Raw genomic sequence first — 24,095 nt, 5'->3', positions numbered from 1 at the left:
TCAGGCAGTGAGAGGGAAGAGCAGGAATTCAGGAATAGAGGGGAATAAATGGGACTGCAAGGTTTAAAAGAAGCACTGTGATGCACAAACAAAAAGATCCATCATTGCTCATGGCAAAATTTAGAGTGATGGAGAAAGACATCAATTTCTTTTCTTGTCTCTCATGATGTTTCTGTGCCACATATTATTTGTCTGGCTACTGAATCCAGAATCCTCATAGGCAGATCTTGAGTCTTAAATTTTCTGAATTCTGTTGATGACATCAGGGAGCAGGTTTGCAGAGCCCCTCAGCTGCAAATTGATAAGAAGGTAGCTGGAGCTGTTCTTCAAAAATGTAAAGTTCAAAAGAAAAAAATTTCTGAAAAACACACAACAAAATTTCATAAGCTGTATATTTGGAATTGGTGGTAGGTGCCAATGTTTTTGGTTTTTGGATGTCTGTACCTTGGTCTTGCATGAGCAAACTTTGGGTGGGTAAATTATTATTGCCTCACTCCCCTAGATTTAACAAATCCACTGAATTTTTTTCATTGCAAGCAACAGGTACCTGCTTATCTGGGTTTCAAATGCTGCTCTGAAACAGCTGAACTGAGAAATATATGTGCCTTGAATTTAAAAAAAACTTATAGTAATTTAAATGGATATTTTATTTATTTTATTTTTTCCGTCCAGCTGCTCCTCCTCAGATTACTCAGTTCCCAGAAGACAGAAAAGTCCGTGCAGGTGAATCAGTGGAATTGTTTGCCAAGGTGGTAGGAACAGCACCCATAACTTGCACCTGGATGAAATTCCGTAAGCAGGTAAATTTTCTCATTTCTTTTTAACAGTCATTCAAAAGGCAGAGCTGGAAAGGAACACCAATGACTATCTCCCATTTTTCCATCTCTCTTCCTGAGGAATTGGCAAAGTCCATGTTGTTCCTGCAGATGTTTTCCTCACCTCTACTGAAAACATTTCACTGATGAAGATTTCACAACCTTCATTAGCAAATTATTGCAGTGTTTATACAGCCATAGTGTTAGAATTTTTTTTCCTAATGCCAAACCCAAATCTTTCTTGCTACAGTTTAGACCCTTTGCTGCCTGTCTCCTCTCATAATAAATGATAGTATCTTTGTGAAAAGCCTTAGACCAAATACCACATAAAAAAACTTAAGTGAGTTGTCTTGCAACACAAATGTCACCATACAGGTCACAACAGCAATCCATGCCATTAGTGCCCTCACTCCCTAGGTTTAAGGTTCCTTCTATTTGAATTAATATCTTTTAACTCTATCACATGTCCATAAGGGCAGTATCTAAAGAGAGTTGCTTTAACAAAGCTATTTAAAATCACTTTAAATCAAATAACCCAATATGCAAGTTCAGACTGGAAGATGAAGTGTCATGTTAGGACAGAGCAAATATAAATATCTGGTGTAGCTGCTGTTCTGTTTATTTCATTCTGAACTTGTTATGCACTCTATAGAAGACAAATAAAAACATCTCCTCCTAGAAGGAAGTTTAGACTCTAAATCCAGACATGTCAGCATTTAATTGAAAGAATTCAAAACAGTTTGTTAGTGCAAAGGGTATTCCAGAGTCCATCCTTGCTAACTCTAAATAACCTCTTACTTTAGGGGAAAGGGTGGGTTTTTTCCTGAGCTCTTATATTTCCTTAAATTTCTTTAGCTTCAAGACTGAAGTTAACTGATTGTCTTAAAACATAGGTCTCAGAAGCTTCAGTGACATTCAGTGTTTGATTTTGCTAAGCTGTGTCTTAACATTTAGATAAAATGTACCCCTCAAAAATGAGTTTCTGATTTGTGCAGAATTCTGAGTTCATTGTTGAATACAACAATCCTATTTATCTAGATTTTAGGGTCTTTTACATATACAAGATCTATGTGATAACAGGGACCAGCAGCTCCTAATGCCCGTATCAGATCCATTGCCTATGATACAAGATATTTTCTCCTTTGTAAAATGCTATTTTTACCATCTTTATACTTTCTTCTTTGGTTATCCACTATGAGACAAAGGGAGGTATTGCAAAATTATAAATTAAAATTGCAAAAGTTTTAAAATTATTCATTCTGGTGAATGAGATACAAAAGAAAAAAAATTTCAGGAAGGTTACCAAACACTGCAGAGGACAAGTGAGGGCAGCAGTCTCTCATTTACTAATTTTAAAGGAGAGCTACTTACTGTCTCATGTGCTGCACCATAATTTTGCTTTATTTTTCACTTAGACTTCACCACATATTGTTTTATGCTTGGATTTCTTCCTTTTCTATAACGTGGTTGATTTCAACTCTGTTCCATTCCCAGTCCTACAAGTGAAAACCTGCCAAGTGTTTTGACAATTTATTGGGAGTTATTTGTAGTGGTTATTTGAGCAGATCCAGCAAGTGGTGGGCTGTGATTTCAGCCCTGCTGCTGTTTGCTGCTGCATCCTCTCCATGTTTCCTCCTCCCATTCCCCCAGGTGCAGGAGAGCCACAGTGGCCTCTCTCAGGTATATTCCAAAAGAGTATCTTTTGCTTGAAGAAAGGGAATGTCATGAATCTTCGACCCATACTGTTGTATGGCAGTGTAGTGGAGGAGTGCTGGAACTGTGCTGAGCTAAAGAGGGGAAAGCCTTGGAAAGACTTGGAAAGTCTTGGAAAATCTTGGAAAGCCTTGAAAAGCCTTGAAAGCCTGTTTCATTAGCTGAGTCCATCACTGAACACTTCCAGCTGTTAAAGCTTCCTAACTATGACCAGTGACTGACATTCAGGATCCCAAGGATCCAACCCATGTTCCCTACAATCTCTGCAAACCACTGAGCATCCTTTCAGTGCTGTCTCTTCTTCCTTTCAAGGATTTCTCTGTCTCTCTTCAGGGCTTTCTCTGTATCCTTTCTGGGATTTCTCTGAATAATGCAGATCTAGTTCTACCATCACCTCTTGACCAATTTTAATGAAGCAAAATGTAAAAGACAGTTCAGAATCTCAGAATTATGTCGGCAGGGTGGAACAACTTTCAGTATAATTTAACCCTACATAACCCCATTTGCTAACTTTGTATTTGAGTTATTGTAAGAAGATTTTTCTAAAGTTACTTTTGGGTAGATAGCAGTGCATGTGTTTTGTCTCAGTTGAGGAAAGAGCAGTGAAAGTCTTGTTCTGAAAATTTTGATTTCTTATTCTCTGAATACATGGGACGAGATAAGGCAAACTAAATAGCCTTCATTTTTAATTAAATTCTGAGAATGGCTTGGAAGAGTCACTTATCTAAGAAGGAAGTGGTGGGAGGAAGAAGGGCATTGACATTGTGTTGTCTGTTTCATAAGAACACAGTGTACAGCTTCTATAATTGCTGTGTATCATTATGAGGTTTTTTAAGAACTGTCGTGTCTCCAGCTAGTGCTGATTAAAATCTAAGTCACCTTGGCCATTTATGCTATGATAGCTCTGTTCCAATTAAAAACTATGCCTATGTTATTCAGCGGAGATTTGGATTTTTACTTCTCCAGAAAATTAAAATGCTATGGGAAAATTCAATCTGCTCTTTGAATGTCTCTGTGTACAGCTGTAATGTTGTATCTCCATTTCATATAACATTGTCTTCCAGTGTTCAAACCCAAGAAACTGTAACCCTGGTTTGTGTGGAAGTACAGAATAAGCCTGGTTAAACAGGAGGAAAATCACAGCTATGGATGGCCTGCACATTGGGCAGAAGGGGAATGGCAAATGAACTAAGGCTAAATGCTTGTTCCACTGTGGTGTCTCTAATATATGTGAGACCAAACTTTGCTCTTTGGACAGTTTGCCCTTTCAGCCTGTCAAACAGAAGTTAAAAAGCTGCACTCCTGTTCCTTAGTGGGGTTCCAGCAGTACTAGTGCTCCCTGTGGCCTTCTCAGTACTGGAGGCATTATGATGTTCACTGCATTTCTAGGTGATTTCTGTTGATTACACAGTTTACATAACAGATTACACAGCTGCACATACTTCTGTAATAGAATTATCTGCAGATAACACTCTTCAGTTACAAAGAAATCTATCACACAATTTTTCTTTTAATTTTGCAGATTCAAGAAAATGAATATATTAAAATTGAGAATGCTGAAAACAGCAGCAAGCTAACAATATCATCAACAAAGCAGGAGCACTGTGGATGTTACACCCTAGTTGTAGAGAACAAACTTGGCAGCAGACAAGCACAAGTCAACCTTACAGTTGTTGGTAAGTCCATAATAATATTTTATTCATATACTTATTCTTCGGACATAGGTCTACTTTTTCATTTTATATAATGTTATGAAACAGGTTAAATAAAATAATCAGTCAAGAAGACTGAAATAAAAGCTAGTACTTCAGAAAATTAACAGTGACATTGTAATAAGAACTTTGAGCAAGATCAGTAGGGCTATACTGTGTTTATTTGGAAAAATTCCTAATTCCATGATGATGGAGGTATAAAATACATTAAATATGTCATGCTTTAAAAAAAATTCCCCACAAGATAAAAACAGCTCATGTCTCCATTTTAAATTCCTACCATGGTCTATTGTTCCACAGGGACAGAAAGCAGTGTAAAGACAGTTTGTTTTGAATATGGAGCCTTTCATCTGTGGGTTTTTACACAGGTACTATAATGTTTCAAACAGCCTTGTCAGGTGACACTGCCAGACCATCAGGTTTGTTGTAGCAGACTGTGGACAGCTGCACAGAGATGTGGACTGGCAGACGGTTGCAATTTATTTGGAGATAAAACTGCAGTCTAGTGAGGATCAGCCAAAATCTAGATTTGTGACATCTACCTCTGGAAGGGCTAATTGAACCTACCTTGGTGTGGATTCACAAAGAGCTTCCAGAGAAACCCAGGGAAGTTCCACATGCAAATACTGACTCTACTTTTGGCTAAAACGTGTCTGTGGGTGGGTCTTCTTCTGGGCTCTGTTACCTGTAGCCTGCAGAGGGGTTATCACATGAGGTGGTGCCCTGACAGCCCCTGACAGTGGGTATGAGCAAGGCAAGAAATGTGGGTGCCAGGCCAAAGATGAATATCTGACTCCAATGAAACCAATGGCAAAATACCTTTGACCCAAGCTGGACTGGAGATTCATCCCAGCAATCAGTGAATGCCATTCGAGGTTTAACAAGCACAGTCACACTTTCAGGTACAATATCCACTGGAGCAGACTGAATGTGATTCAATTGCATGTGACTCTACATATTGTCAATAGAGACTTCCTGATTATTTAAATTAATTCCTTTCAGTCTGTGGCTTTAATTACAGTTAAAAGGCAACTTGATGGTATAAATATTAAGGAGATTCCAGGAATATGCCAGAGAATTCAAGAACAGAAGAAATAGAATCAGTACTTTTCCCATGATGCATAGATGAAGTGTACTATCCCTTCCAACACTGGGTTGTACAGGTCAGAAATACAGCTAGGTTAAAAATGAGCATCATTGGTCCTTGAATAAACATATCCATTGGTCTGTGTATGGGTTTTGGCTTCAAAACCCCAACACAGCTGATTAGCAGCTGGAAGAATGGCAGGAGATTAATTGCTCTTTGCATTTCCCTCCTTTTCACTCTTTCCTAGGCAACTGCTTCAGGCAGCTAATTGTAGCAGGTTATTGGGCAAGATGGATTTTTTTAGCTGCACAAGGCCGACAATTCCTATTATCTTGTTACTGTGTGAGCCTTGACTCGTTATTATATAAGTCGCTGGTTTATATCCTTTGGAGTTAATTGGTTTGAAAGTCTTTGAATTCTATAACCTTATAAAGCTACATCTCAAGCCTCCTGCTTTGCTCTTCCCTAAGAAATGTGCCAGAGAACCGTGGGATTCCCAGAGATGCTTTTTAGAGAGTTGGTGAAGATTCCTTACAATGTGCAGGAGTTTGCCATGTGTTTTGGCTGATGACAAGCTCTCTGTTTCCAACTAAAAAGAATAAATTCCATCTTGTAAAATTGCCAAGCTCTTCAGTGAGACATCTCGCTGATGTCAGCACTGCTGAAGGCATGACAAGGCCTCACAGCTCCCAGCTTGCTGCACACACATTTTAAGGCCAGATTCTTCCATCTGGGCACTCAAAAATGTGGGGAAAGGGAGCAAAAATGTCTTCCTTCTAGGAAGGGGGTTAGAAACTTAGTAGTGAGATAAAATCCTTCACACTGTTTGCACCTTTAAAGGTGTCAAATGTTCACTGAAGTTGGAAGGTACTTTTCTCTGAAGCCAAAATCAGTCAAAATAGGGAAGCTTGTATTTCTCTGAAAATGAGAAACCTGAGACTTCTGAGTCTACCAAAGCTCATCCTTAGTCCTAAATTCCTGCCTATCCATTCTCTCTGCTCCATCCCAAGTACTGGTAAGAAACTTGCCCTGCCTGCCCTGACCCCACTTTCATAACAAGCATTGGTGGAGGAACTCTGGTGTTAGAGATCAGCTCTGTTTGCCTCAGCCCTCTACAACAAGGCTCTAAAATCTGTGTGAGCTGCCTCCCTGTGAGCTTACTGAGAAAAGGCACATCCATGTGTGTGCTGTGTGCTTAAAACTCTGCAGTCTGACCACACTGCACAACTGAGCCTTGAATGTGTTGAAAGTGCAAATACAGAACACTTGCTTTCTGGAGGAGTGTGTCTGAGCTGCATTTCTCAAAGGGCTAGCTAAAAGGCTTGGCTCTTCTGAATTTTAGCAAATCAAAGACATTTGTTAAAATATAAAACAAAATAAATACAGAAATAAAGATGTGTTTGTTTTATTATTACCTGTTACACCCATGTAGGTTTCAAAGTCTTCATGCTGATGGGCAAGTTTCTTATGTGAAAGACTCCAATAAACATTTCTCAAATTAAATTCTGACTGAAACACATGTCAAGGAGCAGGTTGCCCAGCAAAGTTGTGCAGTCTCCATCCCTGGAGGTATTCAAGTTCAGACTGGATAAGCATCTGAACAATCTGGTCTGACCTTATAGCTGATCCTGCTTTGAACAGAAGGTCTAAAGACCTTCCTGAGGGTATTTAAAACCATCCTGGATCTTGGTTGTATACTTGCAGTCTTCAAAGACCTTTCTTCACAAAAAAACCCCATCATTAACTTAACCTCCAGAGGACAAAGGATTGAGCTTATCTGCCGAGATTCAAATCAGAAATAATCCTGCTATGATTTAAACCCTGAGTCTTAGATTGTAAACTCTGAGTACAATTTGTAGAAATTATTTTTAATAATGACATTTAGGGAAACAAAGATACCCTGCATTCCTTTGAATTTAGCTCCCAAAGTCTTAAATTTAACTGTCAGACTCAGGCCTCTACAATCTTAATTGAACTGTGCAAGGGTTCTGACATGTAAAGCATTTAAATAGTTTATGATTTTATGCAGTTTGGGCCATGGGAAAGGATGCTCTTGAAAGAAGCCCAACTTCATTCTAAGGAATTTTATTTCCTTTAAGGAATGTCAATGAACAAAATGTCCATTACTCTCAGCCTCCAGTGTGAGCTGTGTGCAATCCACACAGCAGATGCTCTGATACATAAATCAATTAAAGGAGATTTTTAAAATAATGGTGTGGTGCTGAGCACACAGCACTCAGCCACAAGGACTGAGCCTTGTGATTCATTGTGTAACCTTGTACAAACATTAATAGTATTGGGAGACCTGCAAGTCTGTGAGACATCCAAGTTAAGCAGTGTCTTCTTTTAAAGGGTTGACTGGTCCCAAAATGTCCATATTGAGCCCTTTGTTGTTAGGATCAGCTCTCTTAAATAAGCAATTTCCTTAGCTGACTGATCTCTCAGGGGAAATTTTGTAACGTGTTTCTGCTCCAAAATCAAAACAGCTTGATGTGAGATTGAGCTAATGATTTATAGCAGACAGTGTGTCAGATTGAAGTGGACTTGTGTTGCCAAAGCTGTTAAATGAGCCAGTGAGGAGCTTAGTGTAAAATATGACTGATTTAGGCAAGGTAGAGCCCTCACATTACAATAACAGCTAGGAATATTCATTCCTTTCATGCCATTTATTGGATGTATTTGATCTCTTTATCAAATTTATTACTGTGAACATTTTAGCTGTGTGATAGCCCCAGGTCTATAACCACCTTTGAAAAAGAAATTTTGTTTTCCTACTGGCTAAAGCTGGGTACTATGACAAAGAGTAAGAAAAATACAGTATTCAACAAGGGAGGGTATCTTGCACTAGAGAAATAATCTGTTCTGCAGCTATGCCACAAGCTTGCCACATGCTTTTGGGCATATTGCTTCATGTTTCCATGCCTGCTATTCAGGGGGTTTTGATAATCAGTGTTTAGTGAATACTTTGGATATTAGTGCTGTCCTTAACTTTTTTAAATACAGAAGCAGAAATACACGTTCTACCTAACTGGAGGCTGATTTTGACCAACCTTGTTTGTCTTTTATAAATCCTTTGGGATTTTTACTGTTCCTGATGTGGTATTTTGTGTGTATATATGTATATGTATTATACACAAACACCATATATAAATATCATGGTGATTAGTAAGCTCTATGGTAGATGTATGCAAAAGAATGAGAGCAATGCCATTAGACACTGAGAGGCCTAAAGTTAAAAGTTAATTTTTTTTTTTGTTACTGTCATCATTGGTGCATGTACTGTGTTTTACAGCCTTCTCTGCTGTTGGAAAGTGATAAACCAAGTACTCAAGGACACACACAAATATATATATATATATATATATATATATATATATATATATATATATATATATCTAAATAAGCATGTTGCTTATTTAGATAAGCACAGTCATGCAAGTAATATAACATGAATTCACTAATACCTGCTCCTCTACTTCATTTCATACTTGACTTGGGATGGGGAAGTTGCTTTCTGTGAGGAAGGTGTTACCTCTATGCCTTTAGCAGAATCTGTGTGAGGGCAGTCTTTCCAAGCATGATGAGAAAATACAAGTTGACAACAAGGTCTGATCATCACTAACTCCAATAGTCATTGAATGTAATGGTAGGATTATTAATTGCTGCTATGAAGGGCTTGGTTCTGGTTCCACAAGTCACACATATACAAGCTTTATTAGCACTTGTTTTTTGCCCCAAAAACTTTGTTACGAGGAAATATGGTAGCAAAACCAGCAGTGCACAGTGGCCCTTTCAGAACTGTGAATGCACTGTGTGAGATGCTGAGAAATCTGGCACAGTGCTCACCACTCAGACAGAGAGGACCCAGTGGTCAAGGCTCTGTGTTCCCTCTCTGGAAAAGTTAAGTGCAGACATCTGGGAAGCAGACAGTGTAGCGAGACATCCATAGACATTTTGACACTGAATATTGCAGCTCAGAAGTGCAAATACGAACAATTCTGAAGTTCTTCTTTTGAAAAGCATCAGATTATATCTTGCAGTATCCATGTGATTCCCTGTTTACAGTCAGGTCAAGAATGCAGTGAATTTCCTAATAACATGTGGGTGGACTCACTCGTAACCTTCAACCTTTCAAATTCCTCTGGATTGCTGGAGTATTTTTGTCACTGGGTTTATGGTTAAAGGGTAACTACACTGGTGGTTAAGGAAGAGATGTCTTATGCTGCTGCTGTTATAGTTCAAGAGTGTAGTAACCTCCACTGTCAGCTTCCTACTAATGCATAGTGGCAAAACTCTGCAGCTGTACCAAAACTAAATATTCATGGAAAGACAAAAATGTGTAGAGGAAAACCAGCTTACACTGCTCTATGCATCAGTGCTGGCACACTAATCCAGGGTTATCCCTTGAATGGCCATGTAGTTTCAATGTCATTTCTGTTAGAAATTCCAGTAGAACTCCATGCATTGTTGTTTTTCTGATGCTTACCTTCAGCTTTTTTGAAGAAGAAGAAAATAAATATCTTGACAATTTCAACAAAATTCCCGTATTTTACCTAGTTACTAAAAAATGATTAATCACAATTCCTGCATGCAAACATGGGATTCCTAGGACCCAAACTCACTCCAGTGGATACTAATCCACTGATCCTCCTACTAGGGAAACTCCTAAAATTTACTCTGTTTCAGTGGGCAGGTTTGGGAGCTCTAATTCAATCAGTTATCAAAGCAGATACCGAACATGCAGCACATGAGTAATCTGAACAGCTTGTTGATTCAGGCTCAGGAGCAGATGGTTTAGAAAAAGGCTCCTGAGAATGCTTTATATATTTGTTTGTTCCATTAGACCTGTGGCAGAAAGAGATGTTCTTGTGCTGAGGGCATTTGCGTGGGAGTGGTGAGCTCTGGTTTCGTTCTCAGCTCCCTTCTCCTGTGTGTCCTTGAGCAAGGTCATTTTACACTTCCATGCCTCAGTTACCCCAACAGCACAAAGTGATGCTCTGGGCCACCAGTATTTGTGAGCTGCTTTATCCACAAGTCTCAAAAGGGCAGTTTTTAAATAACTTAGTTTTATGGCAGAGTTGTTAAGAGGAGCAATGTGCTGAGAGTATTCTGCAGTGTATTTCATAGGGGAGGTGTAAATTTCAAAGCCTGGACTAACAGATCTTTACCATGAGGTCCTTGCCTCTGCTGGGGAGGCTGTTTCATTAGGAGAAAACTCAAGTTCATTTCAGTTTTTCTTGAGTTTTTTTGCAGGCAAATGCAGGCATTTTCTAGTTTAGCTTTATCCTAAAGCTGTGGTACAGTAACATACAGGGTGCACACTAGTTTCATAGGTGTTAAGGGGTAATATCTCTACTTGCAGCACTCCTCTCCCTTGGGAAAAGAGCAGCAGGGCGTAGTTTTCCAAGCAAAGCAGCGAGCTCAGCCATGACCCCGGGCCCTGTCAGCGATAGTGCCGACTTCAGTTATGACCTTTTATGGTTCTGCTTTTCTCCTGCTGATGGATTTCAAATGAAAGCTTTGCCAGTGCTGTCGGCATGGACAGTGTTCAACTGGCTTTTGCAGCATATTAAATACCTTCCCTGGCTAAACAGCTTGTGGAATGGAATTAAATTGTTTCTTTCTGTCTGTTCTTTATCTGGCAGACAAATATCACAATAGCTAATAATAGTATTATACAGTAATATGATAACTGGATTTAGAAAGAAAACAAACCAATTTTCAGACCCGATAAAGAAAACTTCTTCTTTAGAGACGTTGCTTCAATGCTGTCTCTGTTCATAAAAGAAAGGGAAAAAAAAACTTTTCAGAGGCTGTGGTTATACTGTTCTCAGTTTTCAGAGGCTTTCTGCTGGAACAATATCTCTGCTTAAGAGCCAGGGCCGTGCAAGCTCTTAATGCACAGCAAACTCTATTGCCTTGCCTTGGCTCAGCCTGACCCTCACAGCAAGTAGCAGAACAATTTCCATTTCCCTGCACTCAGTTAGATAAGGAGATTGCTGCCTTTTTTGGTCTCTTGGAATGGTTCTTGTGTTCTGAGGGCTCTGTAAACTGAGCCATATGGAGAAGGCAGTGAGGTCTAGATTGCACAGTCTTATGTCACATGGGTGTCCTGGATGAGCTGTGGGTTCACCACCTCTGCAGAGAGAAAGTCCCTTTGCTTATGCAAAGGAATTTTCACAGAATCACAGAATATTCTGAGTTAGAAGTGACCCACAAGGATCACTGAGTCCAGCCCTTAAGTGAATGGCCTGTACAGGGATTGAACCCACAACTGTGGTGTTATTAGCAACGTGCTCTAACCAATACACCACTGGAAAAAAAGGCAATGGCATCAAGTCAAATTTGTCTGATAAATAGCAATGATTTAAAGACCGAGTATGATTATGTTTTATGCTTCTCAGAGTGCACACATACAAATTAATTAAAGTTTACTTCAGGCTGTGTCATCAAAACCTGTTTACCAAAATGCTTCTGAGAATTTATCTGAGGAAGGAGTGCAGCTGAATTCAGTTTGAGAGTAAATAACGAGTGTGTGTTTCAGTGCTGTTATGGTCTTAAAAGGGGCTTAAACACTTCATGTGGGGCCAGCTCATCACATTATCATTATCAAGGAATACACACCACAAAGAATAAACTGGAATCTGACCTCCTTGCTTTTGGGGTAGTGGTAATTTACACCTCCCTTTGTTGAGAAGCAAGGGGTTTTAATCTGCCTGGTTTGCTGGAGCACAAAGGGCTACAAAGCAGTAGAGCCCTTCTTCACATCACTCCAGTCTCCTCTTACTCCTCTCTGCTTGGTTTATGGCTCACAGCACACAGGAGCTGCTCCTGCTGCTTCCTCTGTGCTGCTGGTGTCAGTAACTTAATGCAGTCTCTGTTCTGCTGTGCAAACAGTGCCTGGGTCAGGTTTGAGGCCAAGGTATCTGCTTATCCAGCCCCTTGCCTGCCACAAGGCCTTGGAAGGCAGCTTGGGGCAGCCCTATAGCCCATATTCCTAGAGAGATTTACATGCAAAGGCATTGGAGTTTGTGGGATTCTGACCAGGTTCAACAGGACTGTGTGGATAGAGCCAGTCTGACCATGATCATCTAGAACATCTTAAGTCTTGATTTAGGGGTTATGTAAGTGCTGTAAGCTAGCCAAGGCTGGAGTACTCCTAGTTTCATATAGTTAAGATACTTTATGGTGGCTTTCTTTTGTTGCATGTAACAGTAAAATTGAAGTTAGACCTCAGTATTTTAAATTAGTTCCTTCTCCTAAAGAAATGTGCACAAGTGCACTTTTGGATCCTCTCCCTTCCTTCTAGCTCACATATTGGATTGTAGCTATGGGTTATTCCAGAAAAGGAAGAACAAAATTGTCGTCCATTAAAGCCAATGTAAAGCCCTCATAATAAAAGCCTAAGTATGAAATATGATTGTGCATGTCAAAAGCTGCACATGACATCCAGCAGAATATTGGAGACAGGCAGCTCAGGGACATTAATGGTAAACACTGAAATAGAAGGACAAAATAGAGAGCTGTGCTTGTCTTCCACATTCCTCCTCAACTCATGGGATGTTTTTATTGGAAGCAGTTAATTGTGCTGATGAGAGTTCATATTCCAGAAGGGAATGTAGTTTGGCAAAATATTCTAGCTTTCAATACAGACAGATGAATACAGGGTAACCTTTAAAATCCCTATAGAGTAAACTACTGAGAAACAAAACAGACACATGGAGAGACCATCTGCAGATTCTCTGGATGCACAGAGCTGTAGAATACCATCCAGTCTGATATCAAGTCACTTTTAAGCATGGTAAAATGGTACATATACATCTGTCATATTAAAAAAGAGCAAAGATTAGGCTTTCATTCCTGCTTATGATCTCCCATAGCAGCTACTACAGTATTTATACACTGCACAGCTCTGCAAGCAGCAGCACATGATAGACTTCAAACAGAAACGTGCATCTTTCCAGCTCAGTAGAGTCCAGACAAGGTTGCAGGTTTTCATCTCTGCCTACTGAGAAAAATGCCTTAGAAATACAGATAACAGGCTAACAGATACTAGTCTAAAGCCATGCAGCATTTCCTTTGCCACTGCTATCCCCTTGGCCATGAATGTTTTCTCTGCAGTGCTCACACACCTGAGCCTTGCTTCTGTAAACCATGCTGGGACTGCAGTTGTCTAGGTGAGTCATGGAAAGAGAGCTCACTGAGGAAACTGAGGCCTAGGAAACTGATAAATCATGTCCAGAGTTTCATTTGGAAACAGAAGTGTGTTGAAAGTCAGCAATGAGAGTGTATTTTCATGTCCTGCACAGGAAGCAGGCTACTGTGTTCTGCAAATACTGAAACATAGGCACACTTTCTTATATAAATTCAGTGCACAGCCCTGAACACTTTCTTTTTAAAGCAACACATACATCCAGATTTGGCTGTGTGCATACCAGATGTCAGAGAATCTGCACTGCTTTGACAAACCTCAACAGATGCCACTGTAAGGTGATGGACTACTGGCTTGGCTTTTTCTTCAAAGTATTTTCCTCCTGTTATCTGCAACTGCTCTGTTCTGTTTGGATTTAGGATAAATCAGCTGTTACTTAGTCAAGTTCTGTCTGCATTTTGAGATGATGCAGTGATGGTTACATAAGAAAACATGACACAGGCCTGAATATTCCACTTCTGTAAAGATTTTGAGAAGGACAGAAAATCATTCCCAGCAAGGTCTGCAAGGATAACAAGTTGTAGTGAAAAGAAGATGCTGTTGCCACTGTCTGACTAAATTCATACAATCCATGTGTACCATGCCAGCAGCTCTCTGATGGCTGCTATGGGTATGGTACAAATGTGCTGATACTGCAAATGGTGTGGGCACTGAATTCTCACTTCTTGCAGCTCCAGGGAGGCTGGGACAGGACCAGTACAGGGAAGAGAGGTGCTGCTGTTTGGGCACCAGGAGATCAAGATTCAGTTCTCATCTTTGCTACAATCTCTTTCTAATCTTGGACAAATCATGTAACTTCTCTGTGATTAAGTTCATTATATATCTATTCTATAAATTCCAGCTTGCTAATAGCCCCTTCCATTCTGCCAGAAAATGAGGTGAGTAAAATGTGACCACTAAGCAGGACAATAAGCTGTTCCAGAGGTTAAGGACATCTGGTCTCTGATGGGTTTAACAAGAGATGTGCTGTATAATGATGACTCCTAGTGGAATGGTGTTTTAAGTGTTGCCAAAATGAACAAAGTTCATCTTGATTCTGACAATCACTTTTTCTTCCACCTGGGGGTTCTCATACTGAATGCTGGCATACTTGGTGTCCACTTCCCTCCCTCCTGCTCAGTCTTTTCCCTCATACTTGAAAATTTCTATTTATATATATCTTCTGATATGTTTAAGTTGTGAAGGGAGATGTATTTTCCATCACAATGGACTAATTTTTTTTTTTTTTCAGGGAAGTCACTGGGCAATTAAACTTGCACTGTTCCAAATAGTGAACTGATACTTAACTATCTTGATCAGATTTGACTGTCCTAATTTCCCTCTCTATGACTTAAACCACAGCAGTCAGAGGAGAGGTTCCTCTGTCCAAGAACCAAAGGCATGTTTCTGACAAATTGTGGCTATTTCTGTCAGTTTGGTAATTTTCCTAGGAATGATAATTTGAGTATAGAGGGATGTAGTCTGTCACAGTGAGGCTTTTATCAAAATCTACAACAGCATTTAGATGTTTTTATTGCTGAGAAAGTGGCAGTATTTTTTGGCTGCTTTGTCAGCTCTGCCTTTCCTGCAGGGAAAGTGATAATATCCATTAACAGCTTGAACAAGCAAAATGGGATAGGATTTTCTCAGTCCATCTTCAGTGGAACCACTGTTTCTAGCATCTCATACTTTTTCTGTTCTTTACTTTTCATCTTCTCTCATTTATCCCATCCTTTGATTTCTCTTTCAAACTTTGACCACTAGCTCATCCACATCAACATCATCATTATTTTGTAGATTTTGCTAGATTATTTCTGAGAGGATTATTTCCAGAGAAGCAATTTGTTCCCTTAAAAGTCTTTTGAAGTGTTTAACTTCCACAGTTATTTTGTGGCAATTTATTTTAAAACTCATCATTTTTCTGCCTTAGAAAAACATTAATTTCAATAATTAATCATTAGACTAAATCCTGAAAAAGTTGTACAACTGCAAGGCTTTTGTATTTTCTCAGGTGTTTGCATAGTTGGCTGCACATCTGGAAGCCAGGTTCTGGTGATATTGGATCTGCTCATCTAAGAACGGCTTCAGTAGCAGTCTTCAATTGAGGAAATACAGAAGTTTCTATCTTCCACTTCCTCAAAAATTTCCAGAATGCATATGAGATTTTAAAAATCTCACTATTTAAATTATATATTCTAAGTTGAACTCCTTCTTACCGCAAAATGCACTTCCAAAAACTGCACATAGGTGAATTTGTTCACTAAATTGTTGGCAGATAAACTTGTCACCCTTCAAGGCCTTGATTCTATGCCAACAAACTGGTTCTAGTATTTCTGCTACTCAGGTGTGTTTGGAAGAGTGGAGTCAGTGAAGGTGAGCAGTGGCCCTGAAGTGTAGGAGCAGGTGAAGGGAGCAGAAGGAAGCACATCACAGCAATGGGACAGTTACAGGGGTGTTCTCTGAGGAAGATCACCAAGGAGTGGGTTCACTCTCATGGGATGTTGCAGGCATAGCTGGGACTGGTTTTAGTCTCCACAATTGCTACAAAAGAGCCGTGAAGCAGAGCAATGGCATGGAAAGAGAAGGGCTGTCAGCTAGGGTCAGGAACACCCCGATGGAAGCTCTGCTCCTCACGGTGCGCGCTGTGTGTTTGTGCAGACAAACCAGACCCTCCTGCCGGCACTCCGTGCGCGTCCGACATCCGCAGCTCCTCGCTCACCCTCTCGTGGTACGGCTCCTCCTACGACGGGGGCAGCGCCGTGCAGTCCTACACCGTGGAGATCTGGAACTCTGCCGATAACAAATGGACGGACCTCACCACCTGCCGCAGCACCTCCTTCAACGTGCAGGACCTGCAGCCCGACCGCGAGTACAAATTCCGCGTGCGCGCCGCCAACGTCTACGGCATCAGCGAGCCCAGCCAGGAGTCCGAGCTGGTAAAAGTCGGAGAGAAACAAGAAGGTTGGTTCTTACAAGGGAAAAAACGTCTCAGTTCACTTAAACGCTTCCTTAAGTGTTCCTTAGTCAGGCCAGAGAGCTGCACATCCTCCTTCCCACGTGTCTCTGCTGTGAATGATTGTGCTGGGCTGTAACTGTGCTCAAGTTCTTCACACACTACATTTGGGGGTCTGAGCACATCAGTTTTGCATGCCTGCGGTGTGGGAACTTGGCTTCAGGATTCCCAAATCCCTGCCTTGTGAAAGCAAGCACTAATTCTCGTTCTGGCTTGCTGAGTGAGTGCTGGCTGACAGAATTCTGCAGTTCAGTGCACAGGTAATGGGAAATGAAACTCTTCACAGATGTTACACATTCAGTCTATGCCCAGTTGGAAAATTATGGTTGGTAGCTTACCTGAAATACACCAATGGATTAATTATAGTTTATACTGGACGCACCATGGAAAAACAAACCATAAACACTATCCCAAATTTGCTCTTGGAAATAATGAATGTGCTTGCTGCTAGCCAAGCACAGAATATGCAGCAGAAAATAAATTGGCACCTTGAAGCTAGCTGTAGTTCCCATGCTTTCAATTCCAGCATGATAGTGTACCTCAGGCCTGTGTCCCCTAGTACACCCAGCCTGTGAATTCAAGGCTATCCATTTTTAAGCATGTTGGTTTTGCAGCATTAAGGATGCCAAAAATATTTTTTAGGGGTTGCATGTACTTTTAAAAATATTTTTCAGTATATTTTACTTCTTAATTTTTGTTTAAGGTCTTCTCAAAGGGCTAACAGGGACAGTTGGATCATTGTAGAAATTACTCAGGAATTGATACTAAAACTTGAAATACAAATGTCAGCATTATTTTTCAATACCAGAAAGTGTCCACATATTTTTGTGCACATCTCCATCTACCTAGTGTGCAAGGATGACTTTGACAGTCACCTTACTAAAAAGCACAGACCAGGAATAACAAATTTGACCATTTTTCCTGTCTTTGAGGAGTGAACTGTGTGTTGTGTCTCTCCCTCTTCATTAACATGTGCAGGTCTTTGGAGCTTGAAGTGTTCCACATAACCCTTGTGAAGTTATCTTTTATTGCTAAAGGAAGACAAAATGATAGCTAGGTGATGCAGCATCACACAACTGTGTAAGCCTCTCAAAGACAAGTAAATCATATTTCTCTTCAAGTGTTAAATGGGATGCATGCTGAGGAATTACTTCCTTCTATTTGCAAGGTTTAAAACCAATCTAAATCAAGATGCAATTTCTCTTCAATGCAGGAAAAATAACATTAGGAGTAGCAATAAAATTGAAAGGAAGCTAGATGGTATTGGCTCTTCATAATAAAATTCCCTGTGTTTGAATGCCCTCTTTCTTTAGTTGCAGGACAAACACCTTCTAGGGTTGGAGACCTGACTATTCTCTATGTTTTTCCTGGAGCAACCACTACCTATAGTGGATCAAAGCAAACAAGCTATTTTTCCATTTTAGTCTGAGCATTTTCTTACACAGATTTAGTATAAAAGGCTAGAAAGTGTATGACTCATTGTGATACACATTTTTTAAAAGCAACAGAAAAAATGTTTTGAGGAAAAAGAAAATGTATTCTCTTTGCAGGAGCGGGGAGGTTGTCTTTGTGCTCTCAATTCCAGGGCTCATTGATTTCAATTCTTGGTATTGCAGATAGTGTGGAAAAAGAACAAATCCTGTAAACTGTGATTTTTCGAGTGTGTGAATATAACTGGTGCTTTAATTAAAAGCAGTGGAAAATGCATATGTTCAGAACCTGCCAAAGTCACGACTTTAAGCTGCCATCTATGTAAACACTTAGCTGAGTAACTCAGGATTTTCTAGGCTTCCAGGAAGTCTGATTACTGATTTTTATACTGAGGTGGCCAGCACATATTAGTAGTGTCAGTATGATCTTAGTGAAGAAAGACATGGCTAAATTTTCACTGTGCATTTAAAAGAAACTAAAATAAGGTTGTAAATCTCAACAGGTTAAAAAGTGCATTGTCATGTTTGAGGAAAATTTGGTACTCACTTCTGAGTTTGACTCACTTCTGAGAAAGGTTTTAGCACAGCTGCTCAGCACTCACCAAGTTCAGATATGTACCACTTACATAATTTAGGTTTCCACTGGTGGACCACAGTGTTTCTATTCAGTGGCCTCAATGCAGTGTCACTGCAGAACCGGGCACTGACTTCTTGCCTAAGCAATATTTGGCAAACATTACCTACTGGCAGCCTGCTGGGAGCAGCTCCCTTACACAGCCCTTAAAAGGGGAGGAAAATGCAATGTGCTCTGTGCAGGAGTGGTTTGTAGCTGAGGAAGGTCTGAGGACAGTTACCCCGGGTGCAGCAGGCTCCCTTCCCTCCCTGCTCTTCTGGTAGATCTCTGCAAACCAGCTTGTCTGTGCAGGAATATGCAAGGGTTGCAACCCCAGAAAAAAAAGAGAGGAAGGCTTTAGCCACAGACTTTGTCCACTTGATTGGCTTTGCTGCCAACACACAGATGCAGCATTTTGTGAAAGGTTGATGCCTCAGACCAGCTATCTGCTCCCCCTACACGCTTTATTTCTGTTTTGTTCTCATCCTCTGCATCTAACTCTGTACTGTAAAGCACCTAAGAGCACTCAGAGTACTGCATTAATGTTTCATAACACAGATCTGTTGACTCAGGGGGATAAATCCCTTGGTTAGGCTTGCACTGTGTGATGGCAAAGTGCAGCTTCAGCAGCTACAGCAGAATTAACAGGTCTCTATGTAACAAACAGTCTTTGCAGTTTCTCAAATCACTGGTCACAGCCACAGGTCTTAGGAGCAAGCCCAAGCAGACTAAATGGTGTATAACAACATTCCAGCCATAACCCCTTTCCCTTCATACCCACAGGCAAAAAGCAGTGCTACAGGCAGCTCATGTCCATGAAAATTAGCAATGAAAATCAGGACACTCAGGCCAGCTTTTACTCTGACTTAGGTCACTGGGTTCACCTGTCTTTGAGTCTGCCTGCAGAACTGAGGCTCCTTTTGGATCTCAATGATTACAAAATTCAGCCATGTTCAGGGGAATGCATGCTGTTCAGACTTTTTCAATATCTTCAGTATGAAAACTTTGTCTGGACACTTTGCAGGGAAACTTTTCATGTACAGACTTGCCTAACCTGTGGTTTCACAATTCAAAAAAGGCACATCAAAGCCAAGAAAAAATTGTCATTGAACAAGAAGTGTTATTGATTTTAATATTTTTAATTTAATTTCTATTTCCCTGAGGTATTCTAAAGGTAATTCTTAGATGACTTTGAATTGATGCAGTATGCTGATGTTTCCAATAGGCAGGTATAATTGACATGTACTGCAAACCACAGGAACTTGATTTATTCAGAAATGGTGACTAGATTGTGACTGGGTAGTCAATAGTGATGAAGAAGTGGTGAAGATTTTAATTATTAAGTTAATGCACAAACTACCTGGCTGCTTTTTGCTGTTTTTCCATAGGGTCTATCAGTTGTCCATGTGAATGTGAATAATTTGAATATCTTATATAAAAAGTTATTCATGCCTTTTTATTTTCCTCACAGAACCTAAAGAGGATGAAGCAGAGCTATCTGACGATGGTAAGAAGTGCATGCTTTAAACAGGACAAATGCAAATCTGTGACCTTCCTTCACATTTTCTGGGAGTTTTTAATCATGGTCCTTAATGCTTTTTTGTAGAGGGGAAAGAAACAGAGATCGAATATCGGACGGTTACGATCAACACAGAACAGAAAGTGTCAGACGTCTACAACATCGAAGAAAGACTGGGGTCGTAAGTACTGGGCTGAGCTTTTGAACACACACAATTTTCAAGGCTAGCAGCCAATTATGAAGATCATGTGCATTTATTCTTTGACTGTCTTGCACTTTCAGCATCCCAGTTGGGCTCCTTTGTTGCGGTAAAAGTAGATTTTAACATACATTGGCCTCCATTCCATAAAGATCCTTTGCTCCTATTAGCTGATAATTTTAAAAAGGCACTACATGTATTTCTGGCAAGGAAAATGAAGCCCACAAATGAACAAAGCTAGAGGATTAATTAGTTTTTCAGTGTCTTAAAAGCTATCTGAAAAAAAGTTACACATTGTGAACTGGCATTTCCATTCTGTCCGTTAGTGGTAATAAGATTATCCTGTCCATGGGCTGGAATTTCTGTTGACAGCAGCCATAATCCCAAGAGCATTAATACTATTGCTGAGAGAAGATCAGTGATTAGCCTGGCTGTGTTTCTCAGGGCCCCAACTCGTGGTGGTGTGAACTGCAGGCCATGATAATCTTTCAGTGGTCAGTGTTGAAGGCCAGGGGATCCCCTGTGCTGCCATGAACAAATCCTGAGAAGTGTAACACAGAGGTAGAATTGTCATTACAGCAAAAGAAAACAACAATACTGAAGCCTTGGGCATTCAGATTCTGATTTTACCTAAATCCTGTACCTAAGATGTCCCATATGCTGCCCCTTCAGAGGTGTATGACCTATAGAAAATTGTGTGCAGAAAGACCTGAAGTAAATCCTGATAGGAGTCCCAATTTTTGAACCCTCCTATATAAGACTTGCTAACTGGAATGGCAGAGTAACTCTAAATGTGGTATTCATTAAAAAATTTTGCAGATCAATATAGAATAGTACTTAATACTAAGACACTTTTATTTTAGAATGGAGTGGTAGTGCTGGAATATTTTGTAGATTGTTGTGCTGGAATATTTAGTAAATTGCTGCTATTTGTGGTGGCCTGTATATTGCAAAAACACTTCATGGGTATAGTTATATATTTTCAGGGGAAAATTTGGACAAGTCTTCAGGCTTGTTGAAAAGAAGAATGGAAAAGTTTGGGCAGGAAAATTTTTCAAAGCATATTCTGCTAAGGAAAAAGAAAACATAAGGGATGAAATCAGCATCATGAACTGCCTACATCACCCAAAACTTGTCCAATGTGTAGATGCCTTTGAAGAAAAAGCCAACATCGTTATGGTTTTGGAAATGTAAGTACAAAGCAGAGCACACTGACAAAGTTAATAATGTTGAAAATAATTGTGTGTACAAAAGTAGCAACTTACAGACACAGGGTTGTCAAACGTTTCGGGATTTGCAGGGCCTGGATGGTTTTCAGATCTTACAAGTTTTTCCAATTATTTATCCAACTTGTTTAAACTGTGTAAGTGAATCTGTGTTAATCTTTTAAAAATCGGTCAAAATGTGCTACAGTTGCTGTTGTCTAGTTTGCTTGTTCCTTTAAAGTACGTGTGGTGAGCTTTTGCAGCTTTACTTTTATTGGCTGCTTGGGAGAGGTGGAACAAAGTCAGCAGCATTTTGGGCTTTCATTTAGAACCTAAAATGTGGTTAAGGAGGAGAACATTTTTACTTTAGGCAGTTCCAAACATGAGTTGAACAGTCTTCACAAACAATAATGGCCAATATGACCAATGTTTACATCATCCACAATGCACCTGTGTAGTGTGAATCCCATGCTGTTGGCAGTACCAGGTGGAAATAAAACCCTGATCTGTGCTGATGTTTTTCCCAAAAACTTACTTTAGTTACAGTTCTGCTGCCACATCGACTTCATGAGCTCTCTCATGCAATGAGTAGCTGTTTTTTTGTTGGCTGGAAATCCTAAGTAAGATATAAATTGTTGGAGGTAGAAGAGACTATATGTCTATTTTGCTTGCTTGGCATTTGCTTAGATTATGTGCAAACTACTACTGCACTGGCATATTTCAGAGATTGGGTTTTACAACCCTGGAACTTATGTACAGGAAAGTGTTTTTATTTTTAAATTGAGCAGTTGAGCAAACTGATGATGGTAAGGGAAGGCAACCCTACTTAGCTTGGAACTGCGAGCTGGCAGAGCTAATGGAAAACAGGGAGATGTATAAAGAGTCTGGAGCAGCATATGGCTTTACACTCCAGTCACTCCCCCTGACAGCAAAGGGGTTTTACTCTTTAAAAATGTAGAAATCTGCAATCAAATTTAACATATTTTTGTTACCCAGCCTCACTAGAATGTGGTTTTAGTTTGGGGTGGCCAGTTTCTTGGTTTTTGAGCAGAGCAGGTCTGGGCAGGGAGGTGCTCCTGTGGCACCTCGTGGCTTGGTAGCCTCCCTGCTGTCAGATTACTCACCTGACACAATCCCAGCCCAGCAACTGCACCTGCGTTGATAAAGGCCCTCAAGGGATCATTTCTAATGTAGATATTAATATAAATTTTTTGTGTGTGTGTATCAAAAAAACTGTGGGAAATACCTTTAAAAGTTCTTACAATCCAAGCTGTTTGTTTCTTTCCCATCAGAGTTAAAGTGCTTGCTTTTCAAATAAATCCAGCTCTCTTGCTATCAGTTTCTTTAAATCAGATTTTAGAAGTGACTGGCAGTTAGGAGCTTTCCTTCTACTCAAATTGATGAGAAGCACCCTTTGCTTTTCCTTCCTGATATTTATTCTAAGTTGTTCATTTTAATTTTATTCCCATACCTTTCCTGGAACCTTTTAAACTTCATACTCTCTGTTTTTAATATTTCTCATTACACTATTTTATATGGCTTGATTTCATATTCAAAATAAAATCAGGTTTTTTATTATTACTTTTAAATTAAACACCATAATGATGTGTTCTTGCCTGGAAACGTTTCCATCTAACATTTACTGGAAATCAGAGGCAAATCTCAGGAATTTCCTTTTCAAATATAGGAACACATTGGTTCCACTGTAAGAATCTCAGTGGAAAAAGTAAATCTGAAAATAGTAGAATGTTGTCACTTTAATTCAGCACTGGGGGCTGACTGCTTCAAAGTTTTATATATTTCAGATAGTCAGCTTATCTTTACATAGATCTGAAGGAGATTATTGTATTGCAAAATAACATTAGTGGAACAAAATCTCAGCACAACATTCTATCACTTGATGTGATTTAAGCTAGTACAAGTTACTTGGGTTTGTTCTTTTTTCTAAGGTAGATTTTTAAAAATGCAATTGAGTATTTGCCTGGGCAACTCCAAACTGAATTCTTCTCACTGTTCTTACTTAAAACCTTAGATGAGTAGTCTGTGATTCTATAGATAAGAATATTTTCCTATATGACTCATGTAGAGAAGACTGGAAAGAGGAGAATCCAGAAAAAAATAGAGATTTGGATTCTGAACTAGTTGTTTGAATAAAGCCAACTTTTCCTCTTGTGTATGTGTAGAACCTCATCCACACTGATTTCATTCAGCTTCTTAACCTGGCAAAAATCAAATTGGATTTGGCCCCTAAAATAGATGTAACAGTATTCATCACATAAATGCATTGCAGTTTAATCTACCATTGCTACCAGAGTGTTGAGAGCTCCCATGATAGAAACAGCAGGCAGATGTATTAACAGTGGTTCATTGACTAAAATATGCTAAAATATGCTAAAAAAAATGCTAAAAGACAATGGTACCATTTCTGAAAGTTTTCCCTTTGGGGATCTGGAAGGGGTGGCACTTTCATGGTACAAACAAGTCACTACCTGCATTAGACAGTCAGAAACAACTGGTGCATTTCAGTGTGAGGATGATTATCATTTGGAGTTGCACTCCAGATATAAACATTTTGCCTGCAGATGTTTTCATAAACAC

General features: G+C 39.7%; 1 protein-coding gene across 2 annotated transcripts in view; it reads left to right on the top strand.

Moving 5' to 3' along the window:
• Positions 1 to 24,095, top strand: part of MYLK (myosin light chain kinase) — a 190,201-nt gene that overhangs the window by 144,410 nt on the left and 21,696 nt on the right. For both annotated transcript variants that reach the window (XM_079311011.1, XM_079311012.1), the window contains 6 exons: positions 673 to 800; positions 4,051 to 4,204; positions 16,177 to 16,479; positions 20,046 to 20,081; positions 20,181 to 20,274; positions 21,279 to 21,482. In XM_079311011.1, the coding sequence (XP_079167137.1) occupies positions 673 to 800; positions 4,051 to 4,204; positions 16,177 to 16,479; positions 20,046 to 20,081; positions 20,181 to 20,274; positions 21,279 to 21,482 (919 nt within the window). The remainder of the gene's footprint in view (positions 1 to 672; positions 801 to 4,050; positions 4,205 to 16,176; positions 16,480 to 20,045; positions 20,082 to 20,180; positions 20,275 to 21,278; positions 21,483 to 24,095) is intronic.

This window comes from Erithacus rubecula, assembly GCF_903797595.1.
Source record: "Erithacus rubecula genome assembly, chromosome: 8".
Classification (NCBI taxonomy): Eukaryota; Metazoa; Chordata; class Aves; order Passeriformes; family Muscicapidae; genus Erithacus; species Erithacus rubecula.
Note: the sequence above shows the minus strand (reverse complement) of the source record. Positions and strands in the feature narration are given on the sequence as shown.